At 44.7% G+C, this 22,090-nt stretch overlaps 1 protein-coding gene across 3 annotated transcripts in view; it reads left to right on the top strand.

Annotated features, from left to right (window-relative positions):
- Positions 1-22,090, top strand: part of PLCG2 (phospholipase C gamma 2) — a 208,206-nt gene that overhangs the window by 175,399 nt on the left and 10,717 nt on the right. For all 3 annotated transcript variants that reach the window (XM_057534982.1, XM_057534980.1, XM_057534981.1), the window contains exons 26-31: positions 656-758; positions 2,274-2,483; positions 3,918-4,063; positions 4,983-5,097; positions 6,034-6,201; positions 10,650-10,738. In XM_057534982.1, coding sequence (XP_057390965.1) covers positions 656-758; positions 2,274-2,483; positions 3,918-4,063; positions 4,983-5,097; positions 6,034-6,201; positions 10,650-10,738 — 831 coding nt within the window. The remainder of the gene's footprint in view (positions 1-655; positions 759-2,273; positions 2,484-3,917; positions 4,064-4,982; positions 5,098-6,033; positions 6,202-10,649; positions 10,739-22,090) is intronic.

Below are 22,090 nucleotides of genomic sequence, written 5' to 3'. Positions count from 1 at the left end.
ATGTTCTCTTTAGGGTTCCCCCACTTGGCCAATGGGAGGACGGGTCAGAAGTTGGTGAGGCCAGAGAGGGTTGCCTGGTTTGGAGTGGAGTAAGAGCCCATCCTTACCTGGAGAGGGATTTGACCGTGGGTCCCCTGAGGGCGAGTGGCTCCCAAGTCCTTGGTGTGTGGCCCGGGCCATGGAGAGTCCTCTGCACAGAGAGGTGCACATTGCAGGGAGGTGGGGTGCGGGGGACGGCGAGTGAGCGCAAGGAGGCCACGGCCTAGAGAGGCCCTGGGCTTGGAGAGCTAGGATCTGATGAACTGTAACAGCGTGGTTTCAGGAGGGAGGGATAGGGCAGCGGGCCGACAGCCGAGGGTTGAGAGAGGGGTGGTGACAAACAAGAGCCCTCGTTCCCCTGTATCCTCCAGAGTTGTGGTCAGAGACTGAGCTAGACACCGATCCTGGGTGGAGACAGCTTGGTGGAGAATTTCCAAAGTAAGAGGAGGGGCAGGGGAAGGGAGAACTTTCCACCACATTTAAGATGTGAGCATGTGTGAGGGCCAAGAGGAGAGAAGACGGGACCCAGAGGAGGAAAACGCCTGCCAGGTGCTGGGAGGATGGGATTTCTCAGGTGCCGGCTTGAGGGCTGAAACTCAAGGTTGGCTCCACACAGGAGAACAACATGAAGTACTGGGAGAAGAACCAGTCCATCGCCATCGAGCTCTCGGACCTCGTCGTCTACTGCAAACCAACCAGCAAGACCAAGGACAACCTAGGTACCGTCTGCCATCACTCTGCCCCCCAACCTCGGTGAAAACTCTTGATTCCATTTGAGTGTGGCGCTGTGAAAACCGTTCCTACTCGTCTTAACTGTGCTAAGTGGGAACCTCCCCTTCAGTTTGGCCTCAGGGCGAGGATGCTGGTGAAACAGGCCCTTCTGGTATCTTCAGAAGGCAAACTCTCTTAAAGGGTGGATTAGTTTTTCTGCTGCTGTAACAAGCTACTATGAACTTGGTGGCTGAAACAACATGTATTTGTTCTCTCACAGTTGTGGAGGCCGAGGTCCAAACTCAGTATCACTGAGCTGAAATCAAGGTGTCAGCAGGGCCCCACTCCCTCCAGAGGAGGATCTGTTCCTTGCCTCTTGCAGCTCTGATGGTTGCTGGCATTCCTTGGCTTGTGGCCATGTCACTCCAGTCTCTACCTTTGTGGTCATATTGCCTTCTCTTCTACGTATTCAAATCCCACTCTACCTCTCAATTATAAGGACTTTGTGGTTTCATTTAGGGCCAGATAATCTCCCCCTTTCAAGCCCTTCAATTTAATCAATCTGCAAAGTCCCTTTCCTATATAAGGAACACAGTCATGGGTTCCAGAGATCAGGACCTAGATATCCTTGGGGGCCATTATTTGGCCTGCTGCAGAAGGATTCAAAAATGGATCTTCTACCAAATCCTCCAAAGTAGCAAGTTCTTTCATCTAATTGTGGTCCTGTTCATATTTTCTTCCTCCTTTTGAGCAACTCCTGTCTCTGATCTCAAGAATCTGTAATTCCAAGGCAGAGGACCAGAGAAGCAGTACTAAACCTCAGCGTTAATGGTCACTGGGAGGCTGGTCCCTGGGTACCTCCACATGCAGGGAAAGATGTCATAGCTCTGAACCAGACTTGGCCATGCTCAGCGTGTTAAGAGCTCTCCTACCACAGCTGGATGTGAAGCAGCGGAGCTTCATCCGAGCGAAGAATTGTTTGCGTTTTCCCATATGTCTCCTCCCGTTCATCGTCCCCTCACCCACCCAGGCATCCCCTCTCCTGTCACATCCCTTCCTGCTGGCATTCGATTCTCCCTCCACCAAGATGCTGGGTTCACTCATCTTGTGCCTGCGACACCTTTGATGAGGAAGCCGGATCCGATGTCTGCACCTTGCACCCCTCAGATCTCCTCCTCCCTGCTGATTCCATCTCCCCCACCCCTTTCTGTAACTGTACCGCTCTTGTGGTTTCTTGTACAGGGCTGCTGGTAGTTCCAAACAAAAAGTTAATTACAATAATCCTAGACTAAAAGGCTGTGGGAACACTGGGCTCCCTGTTAATATCTGGGACCCCCCCCCCCCCACCGGAGGGCAAGAGCCCACAGCAGAACCACTTATGGCAGTATCGTCATAACCACTTGAATGTCTCATCCGAGACAGATTCCTGGTTTCATTTTACGACCTGCACATCCCGCCAGTACATTAGGCATTAAGAAAATGTGCAAGACACAGAATAAATGCGACTCCCTCTCTTTGTGCAGAAAACCCCGACTTCCGAGAAATCCGCTCCTTCGTGGAGACAAAGGCTGACAGCGTCGTCCGACAGAAACCCAACGATCTCTTGAAATACAATCAAAAGGGCCTGACCCGCGTTTACCCCAAGGGACAGCGGGTGGACTCGTCCAACTACGACCCCTTCCGCCTCTGGCTGTGTGGCTCCCAGATGGTGGCGCTCAATTTCCAGACTCCAGGTAAGAGGGGGCTGACTGTGGCCAGTACATCTGAGATGACGGAGCACTATTCCAGGCGCAGTCTGCTGGGGCCACCGGTGTGATGTGCTGGCCAGAGCGCGTAGTTTGTCGGAGTTCAGCCAGCGTGCTAGCGCGAGCCCGTCCCCTTGAACAGAGTGATGAAGGGGACCACTGGGCATGCCAGGTGCTTGTGTGACGGGCTCCGTGATGGCAAGTGACAGACGCGGAGTCAGTCCGGTTTAAGAGAGAAAGGAAATGCATCCACTCACGTAATTTAAAAGTCTGGGAATTGAGCTTCAGGCAGATGGGTTCAGGTGTTCAGTGGCTGTCTTCCGGTCCCCTCTCCGGGCCCATCCTTCTCTGAGGGCTTGCTGCTCAGGCTGTCTTCTGGAGATAATCACATGCTGGGAAAAGCCAACATGCACAACTTCTTTATGCAACGGGTGGCATTAATCACGGTGCTTTGCACTTTGGTGGTTGTTTAAGCCTCTTTGGAGGACCTGTTTATCAGTAGCCTCCTTTGTATTTTTGTGCCTGCATAGGATTCCACTGAGCAGAGCCATACAGTCTTCAACTGATCCCCTGCTGAGGCACGTTTAGGTTATTTCCCTTCATTTGCTATTACAGACGGCACTGCCCCCTGTAACCGTACGTGAGCGTCACTTCAGATACGGGAGCACATCTGTGGGGCAGAATTCTCAGAAGTGCAGGGTGGATCAAACAGCTTTGATCAACTTGGCCCTGAGGAAAACCACTGAACACCTGTATCCAGGAGTGTCTGAGCGAAGACACTTAGCAACCCTGCCCTCCGTGGGAACTGCGGGCGAGATGTTTACACCCTTTTTGGCAAAAGTTCACCCACTTAGTTTTAGCAAAACTTTTCAGTCTTCGATAGGTGAAAACTGACTGATGTTACATTGTAGTCACAGCTTCCCTTACTGGTAACTTCTCTCTTTATGAGTAACATTAACCACGTTTTCATGTCCTTAAGAAGCATTTGTGTTTTCCTTTCTGCAGATTTTATTCATGCTTCTTACCCAGTTTTTCTAAGGGGGTTTAGGTTTTCACAGCACACATTTATCAGATTTCTTAATAGGTTAAATTTATATATAGATATTTACCTGTCTAGTTGAGTTAAATTGATTTTTCTACAGCACATCAACTTTTATGTGGCAATTTTTAGCTTTGAATACGTTCTGGATTTTGTATCTTACTTGGAAAGCTGTCCCAGTCTGAGATTTTTTTAATCCCATATTTTCTTCCAGTAACATTGGTTTTTAATGGATTTTTTTAAACCCATATTTTTGAGTCTGATACCTATTTTAACAGCTGCCTCAAATTATTTTCGGAAAAAGGTATAAATCATCCCCTACCCAGCACCTTGGGGCCCCTTTGCTTGCCTCACTTTCATCAGCAGTTATCCTTCCTCCCCAGATAAGTACCTGCAGATGAATCACGCCCTGTTTTCCCTCAATGGGCGGACTGGCTACGTCCTGCAGCCCGAGAGCATGAGGGCGGAGAAGTACGACCCCATGCCGCCCGAGTCCCAGAGGAAGATCCTGATGACTCTGACGGTCAAGGTAAGGCCCAGCCCTCCTTCCTCGCGCAGGGGGCTGGGGCTGTGCAGCGTGGGGATGGCCCAGCCCACTGCCTAGCGATGCCAGTCTCCTGGTTTAAACCGTCAACACCCAGACACGGTTCAGGATCTTAATTGCAGTGCCCGCCACGGTCATTGCAGGGCAAGAGGGGAGGGAAGGGCATCTTCCCAGGTCCAGCTTGGTCACCTCCCCTTGTTTGCGGGGGCGAGCTATGAATCCGTCTCTGGCTGGGTTCACCAGGGTCCCTGTGAGGTCAGCGTCTGGTCAGAAAAAGGGAATCAAACATGTGAGAAGTGGCTCTCTGGTCTTTGTGGAGGAGAGAGCTTGTCCCCACCGTGGCCACTTTGAGGGGTGAAAGCTTTTTTAAACTGGTCCAACTTTCAGAGAAGGTGTGTCTCTTTGTTAGAGTTTTTGTTTTCTCCCGTTTGAGAAATGATGCAAGGTAGGGAAATGAACTGCATTTCTCATAAGATTAAGGAAGAGAAACTGAAGCACGTGTAACCAAAGTTCTTACAGATTAAAAAAAAGGCCTATTACAAAAAGAATTCCACATTCTCCCCCATCCTCTCCTGGGAGGGGCTGGGAAACTGAGTGACTGAACTCCATCTCTGTAGGTGCCTACCTGGGCCTGGGCGTATGTGTTTCTGTATGCAGGTGAGGTCCACCTGTTGAGTCGCTTGGCACTGGGGCTCCCATCCCAGCTCATCCTTAACAGCTGTGGGAATCCTCCCTGACTCTCCAGCCCTATTTCGTCATCCACAAAAGGGAAGCAGTAGGGGTGTCCACTGTAGGAGGGTCTAGTACTTCACCAGTGGAGAAATGAGAACCCACCACGTGGAACTTGTTGGCTCTGCCCAGGATGGAGCCGGGAGAGTTCCAATACTTGCTTTTGGTGTCCTAGGTTCTGGGGGCTCGTCATCTCCCCAAACCTGGACGAAGTATTGCATGTCCCTTTGTGGAGGTGGAAATATGCGGAGCCGAATATGACAACAACAAGTTCAAAACAACAGTTGTGAGTAAGTTGCTGGGTCCTTTCTTCACTTAAACTTCAGGCGAGTTGAATCACAGGTTGGGGATGCTAGTCATCGGGGATTTGGTAACGCACTGGTGTCCAGGTCTTTCCCTTAATCCCCCTTGCCTGCCACGGGCAGCTCGGAGAGGGGAAACAAAGGGCCACGTGATGAAAGAGTTGGACATGGACCCACTGCCGTGTTTCTCAGCCTGTAACTCACAGTGGGAGGCCCCGGCAAGGCTCCAGCTCCCCATCACTCTGGGGTGTCCCCCCCTCTGTGCATCAGCCCCACCTGCTTACCTACTGCGTCCAAGGCTAAGAGAGGATGTGGCTGACCTGACCCAAAAGCCTGCAGCCCAAGCTGGGTGATCTTAACCCAGAGGGCAGGGAAGCCCAGAGAATGCTTGTTCTGCCATTTGAAGCCTGGAAAAAACTGAACTGTGGGCCTTTTAAGGCTTGGGACCACTGGCCCTGCTAGAAGGTAGCCCGATGAACAGCTCCTGTGCTGACCAGTGAAACTGGCCTTTGTGGAGGGTGGAAGTTAACTATTTACCTTACTCCCTGAGGCTGGTTCTCCCCTGGCAACTCCAGACCCCACTGTCTCTTCAGAGCGCCTAGCCCACCTCCCCCATCAGACGAGGGATGCGGCGCCCATGTCTCCTTTTCTCTCGTCCAGACCTGCCTGTTCCTGCGCTGTTGTCCACCCCCCAATCCCAGGGAGTTGAGGTGGGAGATCTATAAGGGGCGGTGGTCGCCTCCCCCCTGCTTACTGAGGGCCAGGCCTGCGATGCCACTGGAAAAAAATTATTTCTTAGATCCTGGCCTAGATGTGTATTTACACCGTTGCTACGGAGATTCAAAGCCAGCAGATGTAGAGATGGTGTAACCAAGAGGGGGCAGGATGAATGGGGCCTCTGAGTGAGCTTGGATCTCCTTCCAGATGACAACGGCCTAAGCCCTGTTTGGGCTCCAACACAGGAGAAGGTGACGTTTGAAATTTATGACCCAAACCTCGCGTTTCTACGCTTTGTGGTTTACGAGGAAGATATGTTCAGCGATCCCAACTTTCTCGCGCATGCCACTTTCCCCATTAAAGGAATCAAATCAGGTAAGACCTGTTTTAATGATCATGTTTGGCTTGGATTGGCATCCTTTTGGGTCTGGGCTGCTGGCTTCGAAAAGAATGAAAAAAGCCTTTTTCCTGGCTTTTATTAAATCGTGGGTAGGTTGGACAGCTGATCTCGTGGGAGTTCCCGTGAGCTGGGACAGGGACCACGGAAAGCGGCAGGATGGGATGCTGGGCCGGTCACAGTGGGGCTTCTGCATCCAAAACTGGATTATTTGTTGACGGTCTACCTGGCACTAGTTTGATTTCGTTTTGGAAGGTTAGAAGCTGTTGGCCTCTCCTCAGGCAGGTGCAGGGGCTGGTAAGGTGCTCCCGGGGAAGGAAGAGACCCGGAACTACAGTCTTAGGCCTGCATTTCCCCGCGTCACCCTGGGCAAGTCACCTGGGCTGTCCGAGCATCACCTTCCTCTTCTATGAGGTTGGGGTGGTTGACTCACTTCTTCGTCTTGGGATTCCTTTCCATGCTGAGCAAAACACAAAACCCCTTCATGCTTTGAGAAGGGCCCTGTATTTCTGAGAGACCCCAGTCATTGAGCCTTCCAAATTCTTCATGAGGTCACTGTTCCCCTACTTTCCAAGGATCATTTTTCGAGAGCAAAAGATCACTCTCATTTCAGTGAGTTGTATACAAAGATAGTCTTTTCTCTTGATGTTGTTTGGAAACCTTGGGTTCTGTTTCCTATTTTTTTAAAAATTTTTTCTAAACTTGGAACATACCAGATAGTCCCTAAATTTATCTCATATACACCTAATCATTTCTACAACTAGACACGTGTGTGAGGGTGCTCCAGTTAGAAATGCAGGCCCATCCCAGAGTGTTCTCGTTCAGCCAGTCTGGGGGGGGGGCCCAGGAACCTGCATCTTTAGCCAGCTCCTCAGAGGGCACCCGGAGAAAGCCGAGTGAGACAGGCTGCCCATCCTATCGAGGAAGCAAATTCCTAAGCGAATGAGTAGATTAAACAGGAACTTGAGAAATATTTAACTTGTCTGATTAGAAATACCATCTTCCTGATTTAATAACAGCAGTGAACACTCATTTGGAAGTCCAAGAGGCCTGATGTTTGCCAACCCTCTTGGTTAACTTGCCCTCACTGGAAACTACATTAAACCCAGCAATTTAGCCGCAGGACTTTACTCTGCAATTTGCCTCTTTTACATTAGCCGTAAGTAGGCTTAGGACAGATTTCTTTTTGTGGTAACTGTGCCCACCCCTTCCTAACCCACCTCCCCTGGACTCATCCTGCACAGAGCAGTGGCTCTGCTGTTTCCCCGTCCGTCCTTACCGGGTCCTGACGAGGGATGTGAACCATAGCCCCTCCCAAGGCTTAGAGAGAGGTCAGCTGAGGAACCCTCTTGACCAGCCACCTAACAGTGTCTGTCGACTCATCTAGAAAATGCTATGGCTTAGCTTGGAGAGATTTAAAAAACAAAGAACATCTCAAGGATGATACAAAATGTGACCCTTCCCCCAGCTGTGAGATGCTCTCAGTAAGACCTTCTCTCTCTGTCCCGCTGCTAGCGCTGCCTGGTACATCCATATTCATGGAAGGCGTGACCCAGAATAACAATACCTTTGTGCATGAGGCATCGAACTCGAAATTAAACTCTGCCCATTGTCATTAGAGATGCACTTAAGCTTTTAAGCCAGCTGGAGCTCGGGAAAGAAGGAAAACAGCCTTTATTGTGCTTGGTGCCTTAAACTCTTTCTCTTTTAATCCTCACAGCAGTCCTGTGAAAGGGGTTTTATCATCTCCGCTTTTTAAATATAAGCACTTTGGGCCTAGAGCTGTTAATTAACTAGGTCAAGGTCACGCACCTTTCGGACCAGAGCTGGGATTCAAACCCGGGCGGGCAGAATCTGACTTCAAACCCCATGTTCTTCCCTACTCTGCAGGCCACCCTCAGGGCCTCCCCTACTCCCAATAAGCCAAAAATACTGATGCTACGTCAAAAGATGTCTCTGTTTCCCTTTCCTCTGTGATGTAACCAAAACCAGTAAGAAGAAAAACGGAACCAAACTATTTTTAGTGAAATTGGCAAACACCTTTCAGCCCTACTGCCCGTATATGTGAAGGGCCGCTCCTAAAAATGAGGCTTGGGCGGTGACAGGAGGTATGTGGAACTGGAGACGTCCAGCCACAGGAGGGACAGAGCTCACTTCTCCGACTTCAGAGGCACGCGCTGGGCCGCACCACTTTGCTCGGGTGCACGGGCTGCCCCCCAGAACGCCACAGCGCACAGCAGTTCAACACGTTCTGACATCAATCAACACCTAGCCCGACTGCTTCCGCACTGTCCATAGATCAGCTCGGTAGAGATGCAGAATCTCGACCCCATCCCAGACCTCTGGAGTCAGGATCTGCATTTTAATAAGACCCACAGGTGATTCACATCACATAATTCCCAACACCTCTAAGGGGAAAATACGCCAGAAAACTTCTCTACAGCAAAATTCAAGGAGAGCAGTGTCCCCAAAATCCTCCAGGGAAAAGAGTGTGTGACCTGAGAGTTTTATACTGTGACACTCACACTGTCACTCAAGTATAAAACCACTGGATGGATGTGTTCACACATGCACAGTCCAGGGATTATATGTCCCATGAGCTCATATTCAAGAATACAAAAGGCAAATTTAGCCAGCCAAAATATTGATGGAAAAGTTTAGTTCAGTAAGAAGGTGGTGAGCATTGGACATTTTAAAAAATGTGTGCATTTCATTGTGTGTAAATTTTATATCAGAAAAGGGACACTGAACAAATATTGACCTCTTGTTAATGAGATTCATGCTGACATAAGGAGAAGTGTACAGAGGCCTTCATCTTTCTTTGAAATATGAAGTAAATATCACACGATAGATTGGTGGGTGGATAAACATAAGTATAGTGAAAGGTTAATGGTAAGATTTAGGTCGTGAGTGTACAAGTGTTCCTTGTCATGTTCTTTTAGAAAACTAAGCCTCCCTTTGTGGGAGAATTATGGTTACAAAATGGAACGCAAATATTACACACCATGTTGATGTAGAAATAATAATACAACTTACCCAGATTAGGGGAGGAAAAGGGAGAGAAGCTATAGGGTTATGTAAGCACGCCAGTTTCCTCATCATTAGCAGTGGAAAGTGAGGGATTCAATAGATATTATTTAAAGGTGATAAATCAACTGACAGACTAAAAAAGGTTCTCTAAGAGAACTAAGAATAGTCATCAAACAAGCCAAAACCTGAGTGGTGGAAGGCACAGAGAAACTAGCCCACATGCCCTACTTTGAGCGTTGCTTGTCCCAGACAATCAGTAGATACAGTGCAAATAAAAAGCTTTCAAGGTACAAATCTCCACTTATAAAGAAGCTACTGGGATATACTATAAAAGCATAAGGCATATGGCCAGTAATGTTGTACTAACTTTGGGGACAGATGGTTACTAGAATTATTGGGGTGATCATTTCATAATGGATGCAAATATCAAATCACTATGTAAAACACCTGAAGGTAACATAATATTGTACGTCAACTATATTTCAATTTAAAAACTTTCAAAGTGATACTAGGGCTATGTAGTAAATCCTTAAGATAGAGTGGTCAGTGGAAACTGTAAGGTACAGAATTGCTGGGCAGTGTACTATCCTTTGCGATTTTAAGGGAAACTGACATGCATAGACTATTTTGGAAAGATACTGTTAACAGTGGTTCCTTCTGGAATAAGGGGTTATGAGTGGGTGGGAGCAAGACTTTCATTTCTACTGTGTATTCAGTTATACTACTTCATCAAAACAAGCAAACCAACCAACCTTTGAGATGTGTTGCCTTAAACATTACTTAATGGGGAGGGGTGGGGGGAATTCAGCCCCACCTCACCCCTCTCCTAAATAAAAAGAAACATTTAAATGACCGTCAGACACAGGTCCTAATTGTAAATTGGGAATGGCTTTTAGAGGAGGATGATCAATGCTGCTATGAACTGCCAGGGGACGGGAAGATTTCTTCCCCTTGGAAATCTTTAAAGAGAAAACACTCTCTCGTCCTAAGCTTTGTAAAGGGCTAAGTGGAGAAAATGAATGTGGGGATTCATTACTCCTTTGAGTCTTTGGCCTCAGGAGTATTTAAGGAATTGAAACTATAGCTGTAGTCGCTCTGAATTCAATGTGCAATGTTCTGTGGGTTTTAATTCGCTCTGAGTGACTCATTTTCATTTCTAGATGGCAGGTATTTTTAACTTCACTTCTCTGGATGGACCTGTCAGTCAGGCTGTGTTCTGCAGCCTCTCTCCCCAACCATCAGGGTGGGACCTGTGGCTTCCAGGAAGGAAGTCAGCCCCCAGCATGGGGCACTGACTTCTCTGCTCCTTGCACTGGGTATGTGATCCCTGGGTACTCCAAGAAAGGAAAGGTCTGACATTAACTGCCTGCCTTTGTGTTGTTTTTGCAATCTGCAGGATTTAGATCTGTTCCTCTGAAGAACGGCTACAGTGAGGACATTGAGCTGGCTTGCCTCCTGGTCTTCTGTGAGATGCGGCCAGTCCTGGTGAGTGGAGAAACGCCAGCTGGGGTTCCCTGCCCCATGTATGTCTGCTGGTGCGGTGGAGACGACCCATGAGTATGGCTGAGGGACTTGGAACACATGGAGAATTATCTAGCCAAACATGCCACATCATAAAAGAAGGATTCCTTTTAGCTACAGATTTCCTCCGAGGTCCTAGGGTTTTCCTTCCAGCGGCCTTTCTTCTGGCAGGATGCTGTACGATTCTGTGAAGAGGTTGTGTAGTTGGAAAGGGGGAAGCTCTTTGGAAGTTCTTTGGTTTCATTTCAGTCAGAGCCAGGCAAGACAGTGCTCTTCTAGGTAAACGCATCTTTCCTGCGTGCTTTACCTCACCTGTTGGTCTTTGGTAATCCCTTCCAAAGGTCTGCAAGCATCCAGCAAAGCTTTGTCACGGCTTGTCCTGGGGAAGGGAATTCACGGACCTCACGTTCCCACAGCGAGCGGCACTCCTTTTGTGGTTCTGTCTGCTGTTGGTGGAGCCTGCCTTCTTGTTCTTTTGGTTTGCAGAGGCCTTGAAGATACTTATTCTCTCCTTTGATTAACCAGTTTGGGTAGGCTTGATGGAAAGGGCTTGGCCTCCTTCAGTTATGAAAGAGGATGAGATAAGGTTGGTGAGGACAAAAGGTTAAGAATGCAGCACCGAGCAGTGGGTAGTTCAGGTCTTGGGTTTGATGGTATGTATTGTGATTCTAGAGCTTCAGAGTCTTTGTGACAGCCTCTCTTATAGAACGAACCCCACTAGGCCCCGCATGTGGCCAGTACAATCTCCCAAGGTCTTTCCACTCCCCTAACCACAACACTCAGCATGGGCTGGGTGAATCTGTGCTCGCCGCAGTTCTCTTGGGAGAACCTGGAAAACCCGGAGGGCTGACGTGGGCTCGGTCAGTGTTGCTTGCATACCTCGTTTTATTGCACTTTGCAGATACTGTGTTTTTTTTGTTTTTGTTTTTTTTAATTTATTTATTTTTGGCTGTGTTGGGTCTTCGTTTCTGTGCGAGGGCTTTCTCTAGTTGCGGCGAGCGGGGGCCACTCTTCATCGCCGTGCGCGGGCCTCTCACTGTCGTGGCCTCTCCCGTTGCGGAGCACAGGCTCCAGACGCGCAGGCTCAGTACTTGTGGCTCACGGGCTTAGTTGCTCCGTGGCATGTGGAATCTTCCCAGACCAGGGCTCGAACCCGTGTCCCCTGCATTGGCAGGCATATTCTTAACCACTGCGCCACCAGGGAAGCCCGATACTGTGTTTTTTAAAAGAATTAAAGGGTTATGGCAACCCTGTGACCAGCAAGTCTGTTGGCATCGTTTTTCCAACAGCATTTGCTCTCTACATGTCTCCGTCTCACATTTTGGTAATTCGCATATTTCAAACGTTTTCGTTATTATTGTATTTGTTATGGTGATCTGTGATCAGTGGTCTTGGCTGTTATTACCATGACTTGCTCAGATAATGGTTAGCATTTTTTAGCAATAAAGTATTTTTAGTTAAGGTAGGTACATTGTTTTTTAGACATAATTAATATAGTCTAGTGGAAACGTGACTCTTACATGCACCGGGAAACCAAAAAATGTGTGTGACTCGCTTTAATGCACTATTCACTGTATTGGGATGGTCTGGAGCCCAACCTGCAGCATCTCCCAGGTGTGCCTGTAGAGCTGAGCACCATCCAGTGGGGAAGGGAGAAGGCAAGGACGGGGATGCCTTTGAACAGCCATCACCATCGCCCATGCGGTAAAAACTCAGAGGAGAGAACGTTAGGCTTTCTGCATAGCTGTTTGCCTTCCCTTCAGTTTTGATAACCTTGATAGTTTCAGAAGCATTTTAGAAGCATCAAAGTGGAAGAGGATGCAAAAATACAAGGCACGGTAGGTGGGGGCCGAAGAACCTCAGTGACAGTTTGTTGGTATAAACTAAGCTCGTGATGATGAAACTGTCTGAAAAGGATAAGGGGATGGATAATGGAAGGTTTTCCATTTTGAAACAAATTTTAAATGTTAGCACTTTGGACTCTGTCAAAGTAAATGTAATGTTTATATGAAAATCAGTTTTCACTTGAGCCTTAAATTATGGATCCAAAAAAATGACCTTTCATGATTCTAAGTGATAGAAATGCTCGACATAAAAGTTTTATATAAATTCCTCCCTTTCCTGGTAGTCCTTGTTGAGCATTCGTCTACACACTGCTCTGCAAAGCTGTCGTTAAACAACCCAGAAGCATTATAAAGAATTTAAATGACTAGGTAGCACCAGCGGCAGATGCAATTAGTGTATTTAAAAGAAAATGTGTTTATCCAGCTTTGACTTCCTTAATGAGGGAAGCTTCTGCTGGGGAGGCCACTGAGAGGGTGGGGGGAAGAGGGGGCTTTGTGTGGGGTTCCCGGGGGAAAAGTTGTCTGAGTACGTGCAGGTTTCATCTTTGCTACTGGTTCCCGAGCTTTTATTTATTTCCACATGTGTCACCTGGTTGTAAGCCATTCACAGGCACCGTCTGGCCTGTCTGCCCCACACTGTGCTGAGAGGTGTGTGCGTGGGACACCTGGGTGCCCAAGGTCAAACCGCGTTTTATTTACCACTGTATCCTCTGTGACGCCGGACAGACACTCTGGTAAACAGCTTCCAGAAAGCCTTGTCTGAGCAATTGATTGACCCAGTGCGAGCTGAGATGGAGTTTACTCATAAAACATTGGCTGTGATAAGAGTTTAAAGCCCCAGAAAGCTGTCAGTAAGCACGTTGAGCCCTTTATCAATTCTGTTACTCTGTTAGCTGTATATATGGTTTACAAAGGGTCTTTTTAACACCATTACCTATGATACTTAATTTGAGAAGTAGGAAAAGGAAGGAAGGGGGAGATTGAAAAAATCCCATAAACCACCTGTACATAACTACTGCTAGCATTTTGATACCTTTCCTTTGCCTGATAATTTTTTGCATATGATATTTTCATAGTTGCATTCATATAGTATGAATATGTGCCCTTTATTCACTTCACAGATGACGCTAAGCATTTTTCCATATTCTTACGATTTTCAAAGCCATTAATGCCTATTTCATCAGGTAGAGGTCCCTAATTCACTTAGCCTTTCTCCCACTGATGGACAGTTAGGTTGTTTGTACCTTTTTACTTTATAATAATGAAGGTCTTCATAGAACATTGATTAAAAATTACTTCCTGAGGCTACTAGCTATTTCGCAATGGAATAATAGGTCAAAGAGGAAAATAAAAGACCATGTATTTTTGGATACATGTCGAATTGTTCTCTGGAAGTAAATAGTTTCTTTTAAGTTGATGTATTATATGCAGTCCTGCCATTAATTGAAAAGGGCCTCCTTCACTCAAATGATCTAAACTTGTGAGATTCAGAAGAATGGGGAGAAATACGTAAACTCGAACAGTCGTCCTAATTATCATCAATGGGCAAGCTGGCAGTATCTGGAGGGTACGTTTGAGAAAACTGGCAGCCCCAGGATCTCTGAGTACAGATCCCGGGGTCAACAGTGCTTGCCTTCGTGCTGGGTGGGAGCTAAGGTACAAGGGGTAGAGTGGCCTAGTTGGGAAGACCAGGATCTGTGGTTCCCAGCGTGGCTCAGCTGGAGCAGATGTGTGGATTCACACATATCCCTCTGGAGAAGGGCTGTGGGGCACACTGAAGTCCTGGAGGATGAGTAGGGGGTGCTGCACTTGGGAGCTGAGCTGGTCCTGGTGTTTGAGATTGGGAAAGATTTCTTTACAGTTGGGAGACCTGGAGACAGAGAAAGGCCCTCCTTGTGCCTCAACAGCTAGAGTTTGACCAGTGCTGCTCCCAAACAGCAGAAACAAAGGTGCCTCCACCACGGCCCAGTGCCTTGGTGTGACTACCGCACATACAAAACCATGAGCATGCAGTGGAAAAGCAGGCATGCAGCAACAAGAGGAGGAAAGACCAGGTGAATACCTGGTACAGGTGGCTGGCAGTTGAACTAGAGCTGCTGGAAGCATCTTACGAGAACCCTAACACATCAGTGCTTTATTTGGATGTACATTAAAGCTCTAAAAAAGACCTTCTGGAATTTGAAACCAAAAAAAAAAAAAAAATCTTTTGAATTTAAAAATTCAGTACATAAATACATAAATAGAGAGATCCACATTAGTGACTCAAACGACAATGTGGATTTGTTTCGCGGTGCGCGAGGAGAGGGGATTCAGAGCGCTGCCTAAACGAGCTGCAGAGACGGGCGCTACCCGAGGCTATCAGCACGGACACCAGAGACGGGCATGAGATGCTAAGGCTGCTGCTGCCGCCACCAAGAAGCCTGTGTGTGAGCACAGGTCACTCTCCACACCGCCCCTCCCGGGAGCCTGTGCAGCCTGCCACTGCCAGGGTCCCGTGATCCAGGGACAACTTCCCCGAGAATGCACGGCACGCCTCAGGCTGCTGCAATGTCACGCCGGTCTCTGCCGCCGCAGGCTCGCCCTGCATCCGTACCCCTCCCTCCCCCGGCCTGAGTGAGACAGAGCCCCCGAAGCAGCTGCTTCTTTAACCCCGTCCTATCTGAGCAAAGAACAGACGCCCTCAGGCAACCTACACGCAGAGGCGGGTCCAAATCCAAAGCTGAACCCCAGGAGCTGTGCAAACAAAGAAGAGAAAGAGAAATCTCTCCCAGCAGCCTCAGGAGCAGCGGATTAAATCTCCACAACCAACGTGATGTACTCTGTCTGTGGAATACCTGAATAGACAACAAATCATCCCAAAATTGAGGCAGTGGACTTTGGGAGCAACTGTAGACTTGGGGTTTGCTTTCTGCATTGAATTTGTTTCTGGTTTTATGTTTATCTTAGTTTAGTATTTAGAGTTTATTATCATGGCCAGATTTGTTTATTGATATGGTTGCTCTATTCCTTTATATATATATATATATATATATATTTATTTTATTTTCCTTTTTCTCTTTTTGTCAGTGTGTATGTGTATGCTTCTTTGTGTGATTTTGTCTGTATAGCTTTGCTTTTACCATTTGTCCAAGGGTTTTTTTTTTTTTAAGTATAGTTTTTAGTGCTTGTTATCATTGGTGGATTTGTTTATTGCTTTTGTTGCTCTCGTCTTTCTTTTCTTTATGACTTAATTTTTTTATTTTTAATAATTTTTTTAATAACTTATTTTATTTTATTTTATTATTTTTTCCTTTCTTTTTTCTTCTCCCTTTCCTTCTGAGCCATGTGGCTGACAGGGTCTTGTTGCACTGGCCGGATGTCAGGCCTGTGCCGCTGAGGTTGGAGAGCCGAGTTCAGGACATTGGTCCACCAGAGACCTCCCAGCTACACGTAATATCAAACGATGAAAGCTCTCCCACAGGTCTCCATCTCAACACTAAGACCCAGCTCCACTCAACAACCAGCAAGCTACAGTGCTGGACACCCCATGCCAAACAAACAACTAGCAAGACAGGAACACAACCCCACCCATTAGCAGAGAGGCTGCCTAAAATCATAATAAGGTCACAGACACCCCAAAACACACTACTGGACGTGGTCCTGCCGGAAAGACAAGATCCAGCCTTATCCACCAGAACACAGGCACCAGTCCCCTCCACCAGGAAGCCTACACAAGCCACTGAAACAACCTTACCCACTGGGGGCAGACACCAAAAACAACAGGAACTATGAACCTGCAGCCTGCGAAAAGGAGACCCCAAACACAGTAAGTTAAGAAACTGAGAAGACAGAGAAACATACAGTAAAGCATGTCATCTGCATACACTGTTTGCAGATGACATGATACTATACATAGAGAATCCTAAAGATGCCACCAGAAAACTACTAGAGCTAATCAACGAATTTGGTAAAGTAGCAGGGATACAAAATTAATGCACAGAAATCTCTTGCATTCCTATACACTAATGATGAATAATCTGAAAGAGAAATTAAGGAAACACTCCCATTTACTATTGCAACAAAAAAAATAAAATACCTAGGAATAAACCTACCTAAGGAGACAAAAGACCTGTATGCAGAAAACTATAAGACACTGATGAAAGAAATTAAAGATGATACAAACAGATGGAGAGATATACCATGCTCTTGGATTGGAAGAATGAACGTTGTGAAAGTGACTGTACTACCCAAAGCAATCTACAGATTCAGTGCAATCCCTATCAAACTACCAGTGGCATTTTTCACAGAACTAGAACAAAAAATTTCACAATTTGTATGAAAACACAAAAGACCCCGAATAGCCAAAGCGATCTTGAGAAAGAAAAATGGAGCTGGAGGAATCATGCTCCCTGACTTCAGACTATACTACAAACCTACAGTAATCAAGACAGTACAGTACTGGCACAAAAACAGAAATAGACATCAGTGGAACAGGATAGAAAGCCCAGAGATAAACCCACGCACATATGGTCACCTTATTTTTGATAAAGGAGGCAAGAATATACAATGGAGAAAAGACAGCCTCTTCAATAAGTGGCGCTGGGAAAACTGGACAGCTACATGTAAAAGAATGAAATTGTTCTAGAACACTCCCTAACACCATATACAGAAATAAACTCAAAATGGATTAAAGACCTAAATGTAAGGCCAGACACTATAAAACTCTTAGAGGAAAGAGCACTCATAGGCAGAACACTGTATGAAATAAATCACAGCAAGATCCTTTTTGACCCACCTCCTAGAGAAATAGAAATAAAAACAAACAAACAAAAAAAACGGGACCTAATGTAACTTAAACACTTTTGCACAGCAAAGGAAAACATAAACAAGATGAAAAGACAACCCTCAGAATGGGAGAAAATATTTGCAAATGAAGCAACTGGCAAAGGATTAATCTCCAAAATTTACAAGCAGCTCATGCTGCTCAATATCAAAAAAAAAAAACCAAATCCAAAAATGAGCAGAAGACCTAAACAGACATTTCTCCAAAGAAGATACGCAGATTGCCAACAAACACATGAAAGGATGCTCAACATCGCTAATCATTAGAGAAATGTAAATCAAAACTACAATGAGGTATCACCTCACACCGGTCAGAATGGCCATCACCAAAAAATCTACAAACAACAAATGCTGGAGAGGGTGTGTAGAAAAGGGAACCCTCTTGCACTGTTGGTGGGAATGTAAATTGATCCACCATGGAGAACAGTATGGAGGTTCCTTAAAAAACTAAAAATAGAATTACCATATGACCCAGCAATCCCACTACTGGACATATACCCTGAGAAAACCATAATTCAAAAGGAGTCATGTACCACAATGTTCACTGCAGCTCTATTTACAATAGCCAGGACATGGAAGCAACCTAAATGTCCATCATCGGATGAATGGATAAAGAAGATGTGGCACATACATACAATGGAATATTACTCAGCCATAAAAAGAAACGAAATTGAGTTATTTGTAGTGAGGTGGATGGACCTAGAGTCTGTCATACAGAGTGAAGTGAGTCAGAAAGAGAAAAACAAATACCATATGCTAACACATATATATATGGAATCTTAAAAAAAGAAAAAAATGGTTCTGAAGAACCTAAGGGCAGGACAGGACTAAAGACGCAGATGTAGAGAATGGACTTGAGGACGTGGGGAGGGGAAGGGTAAGCTAGGACGAAGTGAGAGAGTGGCACGGACTTATATATACTACCAAATGTAAAATAGATGGCTAGTGGGAAGCAGCCACATAGCACAGGGAGATCACCTCAGTGCTTTGTGACCACCTAGAGGGGTGGAATAGGGAGGGTGGGAGGGAGACGCAAGAGGGAGGAGATACAGGGATATATATATACATACAGCTGATTCACTTTGTTATAAAGCAGAAAGTAACACACTATTTTAAAGCAATTATACTACACAATAAAGATGTTAAAAAAATGTGGAAGAAGTGTCTCAAAATCTAGAGCAATACCACCATGAGATGGAAATTGTAAAGGAAAAGATAGGTCATGGGCATCTGCCATCTGAGCCTAGCATGCAAGCATGTCCCCAAAGGACAAAATGCAACAGAAGGGTGGGGAGCTACTAATGAAGCAGTTACTAGTGGGAATTTTCTCTGATTTGCTACTTGAGATGACTCCCTTGGTTCCTGAAGGGAAGAATAGAATGCACACCCAACACCCCAAGTCATATCTTAGTAAAACTTTTGAATTCTAAGGATAAATAAAAAACCCTAAAAGCTTCCCAACACACCAAGTTATCTACAAAGAAAACCAAATACATCTAATATCAGACTTGTCCTCTTCCGCACTGGAAACCAGAAGAATGCCATCTACAGACAAGTAAGACAGAAGAAATCAGTGCCCAGCCACCCACTTGCCATGTCAAGGCAATAGAAATGTTATTTGTGGATATGCAGGATTTCAGACATATCGTGTATCCCACTCAAGAGACAGCTCAATTTCATAATAGTCTAGAACTGAAAATAATCAAATATCAGCAAAACCGAGGAGTTAAGAGGTAAAATACAGGCATCCTAAAAGGTTTCAACATTTATGCCTGTGGGATCAATAGGCAAATAAAGCATCCTGCAAGGGAAGAGTTAATTCTGATAGTTTGAGGTACAAAGGAAATGTTAAAAAACTGAAGGTAACCACCATAAGAATTGAAAAGCAGAGGGGAAAAAGAGAGATAAACAGAAACTTGACCAAGAGAGTAAACATTAGAAAAGGATAAAAGAAGAAGAAGAAATTAAAAATATAATAATGGATATAACTTAGATTTGATCAGGTGAGTGGGCTGATTTCTCCCATTAGAAAAGAAGCAAAGAAATCCAGCTGTGCAATGTTTAAAAGAAATAGGCCTGAAACAAAGGTTAGAAGAGAAGAAACAGTAATGAAGTTACTGGGAAAAATTGGGAAGGAAAAATTAATACCAAAGTAGAATTCAAGATCAAAAGTACTAAAGAGCATTAAGAGGGACGATATGTAATGACAGAATGTCTGGTTTACAAAAGGGATGCAAGAGTCATAGATGTTTAGTTAGAAACCAGCATTACTATGCTACATGTATAAAACAAAAGTTCATACAAATAAAAGATTATTTGATTGAAAACGTCTTTCAGAATCTGGATGTCTAGTATACAAAAAAATCACCAAGGACAGATGATCAAACTAATGACTAACAAGTTTGATTTAAGAGATACACTTTATGTCCTACAAGTGGATAACGTACATTGTTTTCTTCTATTTCTCAGAAACTTGATTGAGTACTTGATCACAAAGAAAACCTTAATACGTTATAACCTGATAAAATTTGAAAGATACTAAGATGGTCAAAATGTTCCCTATTTGAAAATAAGGAATTCCAGATGAAATAAATCAAGTAAATTACCCAAAAGTAGTAAAACATTTATGCCATAAGTATATGTAGGAGAGTGCTTGCCTTAAAACTACACAGAAAACTGAATATTCATTTAAAAGTAAAAAAAATAATAATGAAGATAAAAGCCAACTGAAGGAAACATAAAACAAATGCTGATTCATTGAAAAGATCAATTAAATAAACTCTTTGCCTGCTTAATAAAGGAACAAAGTAAGGGCAAAAACATACAAGAGTAAATATTGAAAAGGAGACTGAACCCCAAATAATAAGATAAAAAAGTTTGAAAAACTAGGGCAAAATGGTTGCCTCGAAGAATGGGCTAAAATTGTGTCAAGAAACAGTAGAAAACTTGGAGACGAAGTCCTACAGAAAACACCTAAAGGGTAGTAAAACACCTATCAGATAAAAGAGGTATCAGATCCAGATGGTGTTAATAGCTGTATTCTATTTGGATTTAAAGAACACAATTCCAGTTTTAATCCACTGAAGTCAACAGAAAACTGGAAATGTTCCAGTTAATGTCTTGAAGCTGTATAACTTTCATATCACCACCCAGTCGTAGATAAATGTCAGTTATGAATACAGATTAAAATTCTAAAAAAAGTTAGCAAGTCATTTCCAGCTATTTACTGGAAGAATGATATATTACAAGTAAGTAGTTCAGTCCAGTAATGCAAGGGTGGTTTAACCCTGGTATAGTTAGTGACACTGAGCAAAATCATATACCTTTAGAGGTAACAAATGTAACCAGTCAAAGAAACAATCAGTATAAAGTGTGGTAAAGCAATAAAATTATCTGCTCACAAATTATGGTTATATACTTTAAAAAACAGACTCCAATTTTAAGGAGACTGATTTGTGTATTTGTCATGTATCTATTAAGTCACTCACTTTTCTCTATTCTAAACAGTTGGAAATGTGGGATGGGAGGCAGGGACAGATGGGAAATCTCATTCATGACAATGACAAAAACTATAACATCATGTTAGGAGTAATTCAAATAAGAAAGGTATAGGGCTTTTAGACTGGAAGACATAAAGCAACACCTGAACAAGGAGAAATATACACCAACCCTTCCAAAGTTAATGTTGGATTGAAATCAGAGGTATCAGTGTAAGCTCACTTAAAATACACATACACACAGGTATGCAGAAATAAACATATGTTTGCATCAGTTACTCTATATATATACATACCCTAGCTGTGTCTACTGAGAGGGCCTAGAACTAATGACACCCCAGTAGCAATGAGCACATCCAAGCACCCACATCTTGCTTTCTAAATATCATTCTACAGTAAAAGAAATCAGAGCTCTTTAGACAAGAGCTTAATTCCAGAGTAGGGACAGATAAAATATAAAATGAGCCTGGAGTATCTTCAAATTCCAGTAAGTAAGAGATAAAGAAGTGCTAAGGAAAGGATGGTGACACATCAAAATCTCCGAAAGGCCCAAGCTGGAACAATTTGAGCAGCAAAATAATAATATTGGATTATAACCCATGGACACGTGAATGTTTAATAATTAAAAGAGAGACATACAGCTCAAAATCAAAAAAACAAACCACCCAACCAAAAAAATGGGCAGAAGATCTAAGCAGACATTTCTCCAGAGAAGACATACAGATGGCTAATAGGCACATGAAAAGATGCTCACCACCACTCATTATTAGAGAAATGCAAATCAGCACTACAATGAGGTATCACCTTACACGGGTCAGAATGGCCAGAAAGTCTACAAATAATAAATGCTGGAGAGGGTGTGGAGAAAAGGGAACCTCCTACACTGTTGGTGGGAATGTAAACTGGTGCAGCCACTATGAAGAACAGTATGGAGGTTCCTCAAAAAAATTAAAAATAGAGTTACCGTAAGATCCTGCAATCCCACTCCTGGGCATATATCTGGAGAAAACAATACTTTAAAAATATACATGCACCCTTATGTTCACTGCGGCACTATGTACAATATCCAAGACATGGAAGCAAATGAAATACCCATCAACAGATGAATGGATAAAGAAGATGTGGTATATATAAACAATGAATATTACTCAGCC

Source organism: Balaenoptera acutorostrata, chromosome 19 (assembly GCF_949987535.1).
Source record: "Balaenoptera acutorostrata chromosome 19, mBalAcu1.1, whole genome shotgun sequence".
Lineage (NCBI taxonomy): Eukaryota > Metazoa > Chordata > Mammalia > Artiodactyla > Balaenopteridae > Balaenoptera > Balaenoptera acutorostrata.
Note: the sequence above shows the minus strand (reverse complement) of the source record. Positions and strands in the feature narration are given on the sequence as shown.